This window comes from Diadema antillarum, unplaced genomic scaffold, assembly GCF_040938485.1.
Source record: "Diadema antillarum isolate AM-2024a unplaced genomic scaffold, OU_Dant_1.0 seq00000005_RagTag, whole genome shotgun sequence".
NCBI lineage: Eukaryota > Metazoa > Echinodermata > Echinoidea > Diadematoida > Diadematidae > Diadema > Diadema antillarum.
The window spans coordinates 42,766-57,550 of NW_027271127.1; the positions used below are offsets into that span (position 1 = coordinate 42,766).

General features: G+C 37.9%; 1 protein-coding gene across 1 annotated transcript; it reads right to left on the minus strand.

Annotated features, from left to right (window-relative positions):
- Nucleotides 1-10,369: 10,369 nt before the first annotated feature.
- Nucleotides 10,370-14,001, minus strand: LOC139724929 (dual specificity tyrosine-phosphorylation-regulated kinase 2-like). Its single transcript, XM_071636050.1, has one exon. It carries the CDS (start codon nucleotides 13,867-13,869, stop codon nucleotides 12,166-12,168), a length of 1,704 nt encoding a protein of 567 aa, XP_071492151.1. The 5' UTR covers nucleotides 13,870-14,001; the 3' UTR covers nucleotides 10,370-12,165.
- Nucleotides 14,002-14,785: the final 784 nt, after the last annotated feature.

A 14,785-nucleotide genomic window follows, 5' to 3' on the forward strand; every position in this document is an offset into this window, starting at 1 on the left:
CATGATGTGCCCACGCACATTCGCATCACACTGTTCAACATAGCAGAGGATCCCTATTTCAACTCAATTTGAAATAGCAACAATGTTATCACTGATCAATAGCGCAAGTAGCAGCTCATAGATAATCCTAACACTATCTGGACAACATACTAGACTCGAACTAGACTTCACAGTTTAAGCTTGACAAAGAAGATAACTTACCCCTGCCGGAGACGAAGATAGCTGACTCTCACGAATTCTGCTCACAATATCTCGATGCTTTCCCGATGTCAAAGATTCCAATATGAAGTGAGGAGAGGAAAACTTTCTCTATTTATTGGGTTTAGGACCCTACCCAAAGATACATTTTAACTTTAAATTCCAATCCACCGACGCACAGTTCTACGTCACTTTTACTGCCACTCTGTTTGGATAGAGGGCTATAACTGGCTATGAGGTCATAGCTTGACCCAAGGAGGGCAGAGAGTGGACATTATGCCCAAATTTGGCAAGTAAAAGTGGAGAATGTGACCGGAAGGATTGGACTTCCTGAATGACGCAGGGTGACTCATTTTCCAGAAAATGTATTTCTATGTTACTTTTTGTATTAATTTTGATTTTCAGAAATCTTTCTTTCTCTTTGTTTTAGCAAAAAACCACAATGTTACAAGTGAAAGACAGTTTATCAACTGATAAACAAAGTTTTTCTTTGATAAACTGAGTTTATCAACTGATAAACACAGTTTTTCTGATAAACTGTGTTTATCAGCGATAAATTGAGTTTATCAGAAAAACAGTGTTTATCAGTTGATAAACACAGTTTATCGGAGAAAAACTCTGTTTATCAGTTGATAAACACAGTTTTTCTGATAAACTCAGTTTATCAGTTGATAAACAGAGTTTTTCACTTTTGATAAGCAGAGTTATTTATCTCTCCACAAGAGAGGGCGTTTTCACTGTTTGATATGTTCTGCTCGTTGATAATAATCACGCATGTATTGTCCCATATCCTATGACTATTAAAGCCATGTCCATGGCATTGGACAAAGGAGGTACAATTTTGATTAGATTCTATTATTTTATTGTTTATTGTACTATGAAAAACATTGTCAGGAGTCAGAAAATGTGAGAGTAGTAGCTTGATTAGCCATATCAGCTCAGTTACATAATTTCTGAATGCATAGAATAAAAAATAATTGAAAAAATCAGTTGCACTTTTCGTTGATTAGATTCTAGGCCATCACGCATCACACTCGCGTCGTATACCTGTCCACTTCCTGGCAGCTGCTCGCTTCCCGGCTGGCCCCGCGTACATATACAGTGCTGTGTCTATAATTATATCACTAGCTGTAGATCTACGTACATGTACGTATTAACAGAGCAGACGGCTCTGCGTATTAAATGCTGCTAGCGCCCACTACCGAGAAGGTTTGAATAAAAAATTGTGTTTATCAGTTGATAAACTCAGTTTATCAAGTGATAAACAGAGTTTATCAGAAAAACTGTGTTTATCAGTTGATTAACTCAGTTTATCATTGATAAACAGAGTTTATCGGAAAAAAAACTGTTTATCAGTTGATAAACAGTTTTTCTGATAAACTCTGTTTTTCTCTGATAAACAGAGTTTTTCTTGAAAAACAATGTTTATCAGTTGATAAACACAGTTTTTCTGATAAACCGTGTTTATCACTTGATAAACAGAGTTTATCAGTGGAAAACAGAGTTTATCGACTTTTTACACAAACGGCTTGCCATACACGTATGTATCCACGGCGCGTTGTCCATCACTGTGTATTTAACAAAATGTTTCGCTGTGCGCATGCTGAGTCATAGGTTTCAAAGAGTAATACTTTTGCATCATATAACAGAGTTACCTGGCATTACTTCCAGAAATGGAAAGATATGCAATATATCTAGATCTATACAATCTAATCGTCATTATGGTAAATTTCATCTTTCTCTGCATGAGTACGCACAACGGGGCCAGAGAACCGCAAGAAAGTAACGCCCAAGATTAATTCGAGGCGTTTGGTTCAGAAAGCCGGTTTCGTCAACCCATGGACCTACAAACAAATTCCCGCTTGAGCGAGTCCTTTGTTGTAATCCATCACACCCGTTCCTACCTTTCATGGGGATACCACAAAAGACTTTCCCATTGATACTCAGTCTTGTGTGACTTTTGGAGATGAAAGCGGCCATCATACAGTGAAAATGAATTAAAGAACAAACTCACCCAAATATTTGTGGATTGTTTGAATGCACCAAAATGTAGTAGACCCCACCAAAAGTGACAGTTTGAGGAAAAGCTATAAATTTCAGTTCAGTACCGCTGTCGGGCTGGGTGAGAAGACTGCTACAGTTCTGATGTCACATTATGAAGAACGATATACAAGGAAAATATAAAGAGAATTCCACAAAATTTCATTTTTTTTTTCATGAAAGGTAGAATCCTACACATTCCCTCGACTTATTTACTAAAGTACGTGGATAACAATTTTGCCGCTACTTTCTGAAAGAGGGAAAGTTGTTGAATTTTCTTTACATTTTCATACAAACAAGTAGTCTTCTCATGAATAGATGGCCGCAAAAAAACAACAACACAAAAAACAACAACATCTTTAGAAATTCATAACTTTTAAACGGATTTTCATCCGAATCTTCACCAACATGTTCTACCAATAGAGCTGCATTCACTCTGTCCACACATTAGAGATTTTGAAGGACACTTCTTATGACTGATCCCGATGAAGACATGAACAGGTGGTGGGAAAAGATTGAGAAAAGGCTTTATTTTGTTGAGTGATTGTCCAATTGTTCTTACATTCTCTGTTACAAATTAATGGCCATTAATGATAGCTTTGAAAAAAAAACACGTGACTCCAATCAATAGCTTAATTTGAGATAAAAAGATTGAGCAAAGGCTTTATTTTGTTGAGTGATTGTTCAATTGTTCATACATTCTTTGTTACAAAATAATGGCCATTAATGATAGCTTTAATGTGGAAAAAGATGACTCCAATTGATAGCTTAATTTGAGATAAATACGTAAATCATGTTTGCACAGTGTATTGATCACTATGATCTCTCACTGCCTAACAGAAAGTATTTTATATAAGGGGGCTTTACCCCCATCCCACCCCCCTCCCATAATAATGGATTCAGAGATTGCAGAAATATCAGAAATATACAACAGTGAAGTTTGAGTAAAATTGGTCTATCCATTCAAAGGTTAGATCGAAAGATAAAAATATTACAGAGTGATGTGCATACAATGTAAAAGTAAAACCATAGCTATGTGACTGCTATGCTGTAGAAATGTCACACCACAGAATTTACAGCGATCTTTGACCTTGACCATAAATCTCAATCATGTCAATTGCCTATTCATTTTCATCCTTCCTGCTTAATATTGTAAACCACCGAATATTCCTGTATACATACATACATACACACTCACACACACACACACACACACACACACACACACACACACATATATATATATATATATATATGTTCAAGCAAAAATAAGTAACATTTGACCCTAGAAAATTATGCCCTAAATGTAATCAGCACATAATATTTTGAGTAGCATACAACCACAGGCACCAAGAAAATCATTAGATGTACAGTCATGTTTCTAATTGCAGATAATAAGGTTTGGGTAGGATGGATGGATGCAATGACCCCAAACTAGGCCTCTTTCACCCTTGGCGAAGAGGAGAGAGAAAAATAAACTTCAGGGTTACAATGTCATGCAAGTGTAGAGAGTATTACCAAAAAAAAAAAGTCCATGAAAGTAGTCCTCTATATAAATTCAATTTCCATGGGAATTCAAGAGAGAATTCAACAAATTCCAGCTTTGCTTTTGTCTGTGTAAATAAAAAGTATACCCCCTGCTTTGCACTTATTGTGCACTTGCTAGCTTGTTTACTATTTGAACATCATGCCTTCTCCAAAGAGGCAAGCCACATGCTTGTTTCATTATGCCAGAAAAGTCAAAGCTCAAAGCTCCCTTATGTATTTTACTAATACAGTACATGTATTGCAGAATACACTCAATCCACTTACATAGGGCCTATTTGTATTTTGGTGTCACTCTCCTTTGTGCCTCCTATGTGCCTTTAAACATGTGACGGCACAAAAATCACAATAGTATTCTCTATTTCATGTCTATCATTCATCATTGTTAAAATCATCACTAGGTTTTTCCCCCCTTGCTGCAGGATGCTCCCCTAAACTATCACAGTGAACTATATTTGGTATACGATACATTGTACTGGTACTGGGAACTAAAAATATGCGCTATTGCAACTACTGCAGTAATTGTATGTAGTGAGAAACCTTTAGGATACAAAGTATATTTATAGCTTTTAAGCTTACATCTATTCTGGTAAGAATGACAGAATGGTTCACATCAGTGATTTTTTTTTATTTATTTATTATGATTTTTTTTTTTTTTTTTTTGGGGGGGGGGGGGGCACGACATTAAAAGAATGTCATGTCCTTCACATTATACCATAGTGCTCAGTCTCGTAGTGACCTTACATTACAATGACGTCTTTTATGGGGAAAGGTAGCAGTTGCTAAATCATCAACCAAAAACTTACTTTTTATTGCATTTTAGGGCTCAAACACTCGGAACACTACGAGGTGATACCATGGCCTATTCCAATTACCACACTATGCCACTGTATCTGTGATAACTATTGTTGAAAACATGTCAAATCTAAAACACAATATCTAGTTGAATATTCTCTGTCTGATTTTGATGAAACTTCTACCCTGTTTGTCTGATTTTACTATTCCTATTCAAGTCAACAGGAAGAATGTGAAATTGCAGTTTAAAGGACAAGTTCACCTTCAAAGACATGTGGGTGGAGTGAATGCAGCAATATTAGTAGAACACATCTGTGATAGTTTGAGGAAAATCGGACAATCCTTTCAAAAGTTATGAATTTTTGAAGTTTCTGCTCACTCAAGGCTGGATGAAAAGACTACTATAGCTTGTGATGTCACATGTGTATACAACGATATAAAGAAAGGATAAAGAAAATTCAACATATTTTCACTTTTCTCGCGTAACAAGAGAACACTTGACTTCTCTCTTTCAGAAGGCAGGGGGAATAATATCACCCTTAACATAATATGTCAGTAACAAGTCGAAGAAATGTGTACTTTATTCAAAAAGTGAAATTTTGTGAAATTCTCTTTTTATTTTCTTTATATCGTTGTACGCATATGACATCATACACTGTAGTAGTCTTCTCATCCAACAGTGACTGCGCAGATACTTTAAAAATTCATAACTTTTGAACGGATTGTCCGATTTTCCCCAAACTTTCACCGATGTGTTCTACCAATATTGTTGCATTCACACAATCCACATGTATATGAAGGTGGACTTGTCCTTTAAGATTACAGCGAGTTCTTGTTTCTACACAGTGTACTAATTTAAGTATTTTGTACCAGGTAAAAAAAAATCTAATAAAAATTGTACTTGCGCCTTCTTGCACTCCCAGCCTCTTGTTTTCAGCACATGATACAAAGGATATCGCTTGTTACAAAAATGGGCTCCAGAATCTCTGCAATCTGATTGGTCAATTGTCATGCATTGATTTTTACTGATCTACACTGAGCCATGCATCCGGTAAAATATGAACGCATGGCTCAAGTCTTGTATAGTGCCGTAGGTGTACCGGATGCATAATGGGGAAAATGGTTGCATTTCATTAATTTATGGGCCCATTTTATACCACAAATGATCAACAGGACTATTTCGTGGATCAGTGAGAATTGGATGCTCTCGTTTAACTTTGGAACAGTCTAAAACCCACGAGCTGCGCTTGTGGGTTTAAACAGTTCCAAAGTTAAACTTGCGCATCCAATTCTCACCAATCCACTGTGTCCTGTGCATCATTTATATACTATACCTCCCATCTCTTCCTCTCTGTCAACATCAAATGTGACATGTCCCATCACGTCAGCTTTGTCAACATGTGTCTCCACTCAGTCTTCCATGCAAGACAATGTGACCAAAATCCCCTACACACACATATACACATCATGTACAATATACACTCTCTAAAGCTAATCAAACATTTTGCAGGAATCACACACAAAATGATTACAATGCACAGTTTCTTATTTAGTGACATTTTTTTTCTCCTTTTAATATTGAAGATCTTCAAAAGATCTGGAGTCCAAACAAGAGTGCAGGAGCTGCATATAGATATCAGAGCGGCACCTGCAAGTCCATTCTTTCAGTACAAAATAAGTTTTATAGAAGTCACAACAATGCTCTTTACAATAGTGATATAATGGGTGTGTAAGGATTAAAAGATGTACTGTCAACACAGTAATCAGTTTACTTTGCATGAATACACACGACACTGAAATTATGACACTCTGCTTCATATACACACGTAATGTTCCATACTGTACAAAGGCCACTAATTCAATGTAAAACGAGGATCTGTACAATTCACTGTAAGTGGGTCTCGATCACTAGAAAATGCTGAAATATTCTTTGGATTTGCATGCATGCAAATAACAATGCTTGTTTGAAATCAAACTCGTCTTTCTACATTCTGAACTCCAGCCAGCTACATGTTTACCAAAGTCATGCCACATGTGGGTAAATTAATTCACCTTACATTAAATAAAAATAGCAAATAAATATGATGATACTCATCCAATCAAGTGCTCTATGATATTAAAAGAGAAGGGCTGCCATGTTGCTCATATCAGCTAAAATTGGACTAGATGTGGTTATTCCAAATAGTGTGTACACAATGTGTGCTTGATACAGAGTGTGGTGTAGTGAAATAATTAACCGGGGCACATATTATTCACCCCATTGCTGACAGATCACAGACAGGTGCACAAGTGAATGAGTACACTACAACCAGCAGGGACTGCTTTGTGCACAATGATCACTATTGTTTTGCCACTTACTTCTTAACCATACATTACTGCACCAAGGCAACTGGCCCTTACACATTTGGTTCAAGTATAAATGCCAATTACAGTGTACCCACATAATATGCACATACAATGTACATGTATGATGTAGAAACACTTATGAATGTCAGGCACAAATCACTTGATGTGGATGCAAATATAGCTTTTCCCTACTGTATTAAACTCACACACACACACACACACACACATACACACACAACACACACACTATCTGATGCAACAGTTTGGGGGTTCCTATCGACAGAATAGCTCTACATGTACAAGAATCTGTACACTACTGTACTCTGAAATCATCTAATTAACTATGCCTCCTCCACTGTGTGGTAACACTAGATAATGGCATGAAGATTTCAGGACACTCTTACATGTTAAGTTTGCTGTGATATTCAGCCATTGTAATCTTTGTTTTCTCAACTATACCACAGAAAATGACATGTGTAAGGCAATGCATATGAAGGCAGCAGACAATGTCACATGTTGATACTGGAATAATACTAGTAAACCATGGCAAGTCCTGATTAACTGCACAATACATGACTCAGGACATATATTTTACATACACTTCCTCAAACAGAGTTCACTTCAAATGGCAGTTCTAACAAAAGTGTTGTGGGTGATGTAGTTTCCCACTCTGTGATCCCTGAAACTGGATACCATTATCAATGGCAAATAGCGCATGATGCCTTATGTTCGGTACAACAGAATCTAGGACTGAAATCCAAACTAATAAAAATATTGTGCCTTAGTATACAAGTGATATTTCATAGGAACATCACATTGTGTGAAAATGCATGTGGTGCCTGTACTTGTACAATACAAATTTTGCTTGGAAATGGTGTTGTCCCTTATAAAAAATGATTGGCTGTCCAGCAGCTGCCTTTACATTGCTCATTTCCATAAAAATTTAAATGAGTGAGTCTATTCCTCTTTCTACAATTCACTAAAACAGCACAGTATAAAAGATTAAAAACATAATGTGTTGCCCAATACAAACAAGTATCAGAAGCATGTCAATAAAGCACACATTGACAGTTCATTCACATGTTGTCTCAGACCTGACTGCTTGCAGCTCAAATGGATGCCATTTCACATACTTGCACCCATGCAAAACAGCTATAAAATTTATGAAACTGCACCTTCATTTAAAAAAAAAAAGATAATACTTACAACTACAAGAATGACATTGAACATTAACATATACTTCAAGGTGACCATAGTGACAGTATCATACATTGTACATACTTGTTTCAATGGAAATTAAAGTGAAGGGTGATGATACAATTCTGCAGAAGCATGAAGCTACGGAATTTCATCTTCATACAAATACCAAGACCACAGCAGATAATTTCTACATGTATGGATGAAATGAATCACAATGAATAAGCACACCTGTGATATATGCATACATATGTAACTCCATCACAGGGTTCACATATTAGGAGCAAATATGGAGCTCATTACAGTGTCACACATGTGAAGTGCATGACTCGCCTTCATACATTTACTCACACAGAGGACCACACTCCTCACGTACAGCACACGTACATATGTATGCTCATTAAGCCAGCAAATGTGGAGCCACTGGAATCCTCCAAGCTAATATCATTCACCGAGAATGCCAGAAAGTGATGTCACACACTGAACACACTGTGACTTATCTGTGGCAGATGCATTATCTCCTCCAGGCGAATAAAAATGTGTCATCAATGACTTGTTCCAAAGTCTTAGGCAGAGTTATCCAACCTTCGATACATTTCGTTTATATCTAAGTAATATGTCCATTACATTTACCAGGTACACTGTACATGTATTGGAAACATCATTTGCTGAATAACTTGTGATGTACAGGACGTATGGTTCAATTTGTAGACTATTAAAATTCACATCAGGAAATTTCTATACTTTCGTTATAAATTCACCTGTGATCCACATGTTCGGCATCATAATTTATGTATGCTATCTATTTAATATTCAAGACAATTTGTTGCTTTTCCTCTCCATTTTGGACAAGTACCTAGCTGTAGTGTACTTTGTTGACATCAATGAAAGTATTGTGTTACCACATGGAGCAGAGCCAGAATATTGTAGGCAAATTCTGGCCAATTGCTTCTCTGGCACACGTTAGTTGACAAACCACAAATGTGGAGAAGTGCATTGTATCAAACACTCATATCAAAGACTTGTCTTGCACTGAGGTCACATTTTGTGCATACAATAGAGATTTCAAGGGGAAAAGGATACTTGTGGGGCCAAACACTGGAATACTCTTTCACTTTTTGTGCAATGGGTATGGCACTGCCTGTTCACAGGCTACATGTAATTTAACATGCTTGGTCGATAATGTCCTTCAGTATCTAGATGGATATGTTTATTGTTATACAGTACTAGTATACAGGGACTTGTTAAGCCAGTACAGAAAACCAAATACAGCTTGAAACTGCTTATACACTGTAAATTTGCACCTTAGACTTACATTGTTAATCAGCACTGTGTAGGCTCTTTACAACAGTAAACTTACAGAGTACATTAATATGGGGAAACACTGGGAATACAATTCATTTTAACTCAGAAACAGCCCAGTGCCAAAATATTACACTTGATTCAGTGAGTTCTCTACAGCTGCACATGCACATTGTAGTTTACATTCTAAAGCCCCTGTCACTCTTTGCCAGATAGGCCCACTGTAAAAGAAACAGGTGAGGTTTTGCTCATTGGTTGTTCAAATCGTCAATCCGGTGGACAAAACGTAAATTTTCCATTTTAGAGTGAGCGTACACACACGGTCTAGCAGCCGAACAAAACGCACCTTGAGCGAATGTGTACAGGATAGTGGAACACGCGCAAACGCATGAGAAACGAATAAGAACTGCATGCCAACAGGACAGAATGCACGAGAAACAAATGAGTGACGCATGAGACATACATCGAACGTCAGAGAACAATGCGTACACATTTGATGTGCCCTTCCATCCATTCCTAGCAGATGGAAACGCGTGGAAAACAAAAAAGTACCAGTACAGTACAGATACAGGAGAAAACGTACAACTATCGGACAAAGGTCAGATCGCGCTATCCATCTTTGGCGAGAAAAAAACTGCGTGCATGCAAAAAGATTTCTGGCCGCTCTGACAGAAATCACCAGAAGATAAACGTCCATCCAAAGGATAAAAAGGACATGAAACGCATCTGAACGGATATCAACGGATGCCAAAAGTCGATATTTGTTTTTAATGCGTTTGCCATATCCGGCAAAGTGTGATAGGGGCATTAGGGATGTACTGGAACTCCATGGGACATAACCTACACATAATGCATTACCAAGGCTCAAAGGAGTCACTATATATCATTCAACTGTATTATTAAAAAAAAAAAAAAAAAAAAAAAAATCATAGGAAAGGCTGACAGACATGGTTTTCTTACTCATGTAAGGAAAGGGGGTAGGGATTAAAGTTGGCTTGAGTCAGTTCAAAACAGCCTGATAGCATACATCAATATTAAAACCAGGATCTACACTCTAGCCAGTACTGTTAGCCAGTACTTAAATACATACCACCTAATTGTAGAATGACACCAGCAGCAACAGGCATAATTTTGGCTTCTTTACTTATGGAAGAAAATTAAGGTTAAAGATTTGGAAGATGATTCACTTCAGGGAGTACATGTAGTACCGTTGGAAAATTTCAAAGAAAAAATCTGGACAAAAGCATTCATGTGTATGTGTATCTTGTCAAGTGAGCTTTGCAAGGCTGGATAGGGACATTCTTCTTCCTGAAGTACATCCATCTCAGAAGAATATTAATCAGACCTGAATCAAATCTAATTCAGTTACCAAACGATAAAAAAAGAATACTTGTATAAACGTCTATGTTATCTCTCAGCATGTCTTGCCTTTCCATATTAACTAATAAACAATCTTGTCAAAGCATAGGGAGTAACTAGCCTACTTAAAAGGTTAAATCAGTTTGCATAACACCCTACACAACAGATTACAAGCAGGTATCAAATTACAATCATATACCTGAATATCAATGAAATGGTTTGACATTTTGACAGAAAACAGTTGAACTATTCCATGCATTCGGATACTTGCCCCCTTGAGCGAAGAACTACAATGCATACTTTAACATTGGTTACAGCACTGCTGATATTACAGGCAGTTGCATATACTGTAACAATTACTTTGACAAGGAATTTCTTATTGATCTTATTGTGATGCATATCTTTTTTTGATGTTGTATATGTATGTAGGCCTAATGTATTTGTAACCTCAAAATCAAGCAACTTGTAGAAGCATACATTGATGTATTTATCTGCAAAGTAACAGTATGCATAATACAGTGTCTCAACTATCAAGCCATGTAATAAGGATAATACACTGCAACCAAAGCACTGAATATCATAAAGTAATAAACTCAAGGCAAGTACACTGTATGCATTATACATCATTCATATAATATACATGCGCATTTTGCATTGAAGTCAGGTGAGCAGAACCAGCATGAAGAGATTCAGACTGTGCAATGTCCAGTTCAAACATGTGTATGGTGTGCCACAAATAACTATAAATGGACGGATATGTTGTGACTCTGCTTCACTCTTGACATGAATGTACATTTTAATTACCAACTGCACAGTATACACTATGTTGAGAAAGGAAAAAACAAAAGTGGAATGCATGGAATGCATGCTCATACCCAAATCAACATACATGTACCAACCAGTACACACACATCCAAACTGGTGCAGAGATTGAAATTGATAAACTGGATTGAGGTAACGACTGGATAGAACTACAAATACAAGTGTATGCGACTGTTGGGCTCCCTGTTTACTTTCAATGTACATTTTTGAAAAACCGAACATTCCACAATACAGGAATAATGTAATGTGAGAATAAGCAGTTTGGCACCATATCTGTCATCTAAAAAATAGATCTATTTCACCACATTGCTTATCAAATATGGTAAATTCTAGCTATGATTTCCGAATAATCTCATATGATCAGTCTTTACAAAGTGTAAATACTGAAACTTTGCAATGTGACACATGTGATGGATGCACTTTGACTGATGTGGCACTGTGGTAATACACACACTTCATTGATATACCAGAATTCATCATCTTAAATTGAAAATAAAGCCCATACTAGGCCTTCCCTTTCATCAAAATTGCTCTAGTACTTCAATGCTGACAAACAATGATTTATGTCACAATTTTTGGTAGTACAGTGCGTTGTGACACATCCTGTCGTCCCTTTTCATTTCCCGTTGGGGGGAGCTTAGAAACAGCAGATGAACCATGGCGTTTGTTCTTTGCAGAGGTGGTGTTGCCATGGCTGTCAGAAGGTGGTTTTGGGAGACGGCGACGCAGCCAGGAATGACGAAGAGCTTGACTGGGAGACATGCGACTAGATGGGTCCCACTCCAAACACCGCTTCAGGAAATCAAGAAAGTGTGGGTCATCACAGCCTTTCAGAGCTTTAACAAGATCCTTGCTCCCAGGTGGGCCACGCACTTTCCCTCTTCGAGATCGACCACCATTGAGCACAGTTGTTCCATCTGGAAGTGTAGTCACTGTACAGTACCGTGGCTGGCCTTTGGAGTTGATAAAATTCTTGGACCGCTTTGAAGTATCAATCAGATTCTGAGGAGGCATGCCCATCAGCTCAATCATGCAAGCCAGTTGGTCACCTTCATCTTCCCCAGGGAGGAGAGGGTAACCTGTCAGTAGCTCTGCAAGAATACATCCCAAGCTCCACATGTCAATGGGCATGCCATACTTCCCTCCGAGGATTACTTCTGGTGCTCGGTAGAAACGGCTTTGGATATAGGTGTAGATTCGCTGGTGCTCGTAACAACTGGAACCAAAGTCGATCACTTTGATGCCACTCCTACCCTGTTGTTTCAGGAGGATATTCTCTGGCTTCAGATCACAATGGATTATCTTGTTTCGATGCAACGAATCCAGGCACTGTAATAGTGAATGTGCGAACTTCCTCACAAGCTGCAAGCTGAAGCCCTGGAATTTGTTTTTCTTGATGAGCTCATACAAATTCATGCTCAGCAGTTCAAAGGTGATGCATATGTGATTCCGAAATGTGAAACTCTCAAACATGTGAATGAGGTTCATGTTGTTGTCTTTGTCCTGCTTTCGTAAGTGTTCCAAGATTCGGATCTCTTCCTGAGCTTGACGATGAAAGCGCTTCTCATTACGCACCATTTTCACTGCAACATGCTGATTCGTTTTGTGATCATACACCTTTACAACTTGCCCAAAGCTGCCTTTTCCTAGAATTTTCAACACTTCATATCTGTAGCCTATGTGATCATGCTGAACATGAATGTATGATCCTTGATCATCATCATAGCCACAATTGTTAGGTCCACCAATCACGCCTTGTCGCTTCTTAGCATTCGGTCCTACAAAATATATATGAGGATAGTTGAATATTTCATGATGCTCGTATGAAGTGAGTTTATGCATGTAGAGTTTCATGCTTTCTTCAGGGGTCATTGGCAAATTACGTCCTTTTGCAGATCCGTTTTTCGATCCATCACTCGACGGTCTCCTCACATCCGGCAAGGCATTTCCATCATGAGATAAATGGCCATTGGCGATTACCTTATTTTGCACCTGCCTCTTGTAATTGTGGTTATCATCCGTTTCAAACAGCTGCGTAACCTGCAATCCGGTGGGAACATTTTCGTTGGTTTTCTTCGTAGCCCCAATCGCGTGGTTCTTGATCGGGGGCAGCTCGACATGCGAGCCATGGTTGGCCCGTGCTGTCGAGTCCGAAAGGTGTGGGTACAGCGTCGTAGTAGGTGCATCTCCCTGCGTGAGAGATCGCGTACGAGACGCCTGTAGATTAGGCTTTCTTGCAATTGCGTCCACCATCTGATCAATCATTTCGCTATATCTTGAGAGAAATGCAAAATATTACTTCACTGCTAGCATAAAATCCATCCTTCTTATTTTTTGTGAGGCGGCAGCTTTCCTTTCGTGCTAATTCCAATATGGCTGCACCGCGGCTCTGCAATCTGCACCATGGAATTCGCCCTTTGTTGCTATAGTGACACGCTGGAGGTGAGCTTGTTTACAACGTCATTGATATGACGTTTCTTACCAACTACAGTAGACACGTGACCTCAAGCAGCCAATAAGAGAGCCCGCCTCCAGCAATTTTGCATCACAAAAGAACATTGCAGCCAGCTTTTCTGTTGGTAGATACCGCTAAGTACAAGTGGAGATGAGAAAGTTCATGTCAGCCTTGGGCGTCTTTGAAAGCATACCCATCAAGAACTCATACTGAATTTTTAAAGAAAGAAGCTTCAAGGGCTAAGGCGATTCTGACTTAAATGAATACTGTAAAAACAACAGAGATGTTTAAATTAAGAAAACAGATATCCACAGTGTATATCACACTGCAAAGTCGAAATACGAGAGAGTGTGTACTGTATATGTATTAGACATAATGGGCCTAGAAGAGAGAAAGAGATGTGCGAATGTTAAGCGCTATTTTTGTATATATAAATATTTTATGATAATTTGAATATAGTATATGGTTATATTATTCAGAGATCCGATCTAATGTGTTGTGTGCAGATTGAATGTGTTTTGATAAGAAAGTTAATGTTTATTTAATAAGAGAAGATGGTTAGAATATACTGTATATACATGTATATATATATATATATATATATATATATATATATATATATATATATATATATATAAGTAACAAAGCTGCAACAAAGTTCATGCTGTATTCACCAACGGTTTATTTCTTCACACAAATTTTCGAGCAGCCCTTTCTCAACACTTG

Coding starts and splice junctions, on each gene's coding strand:
- LOC139724929 (XM_071636050.1), bottom strand. CDS start 13,869: ATGATTGATCAGATGGTGGACGCAATTGCAAGAAAGCCTAATCTACAG.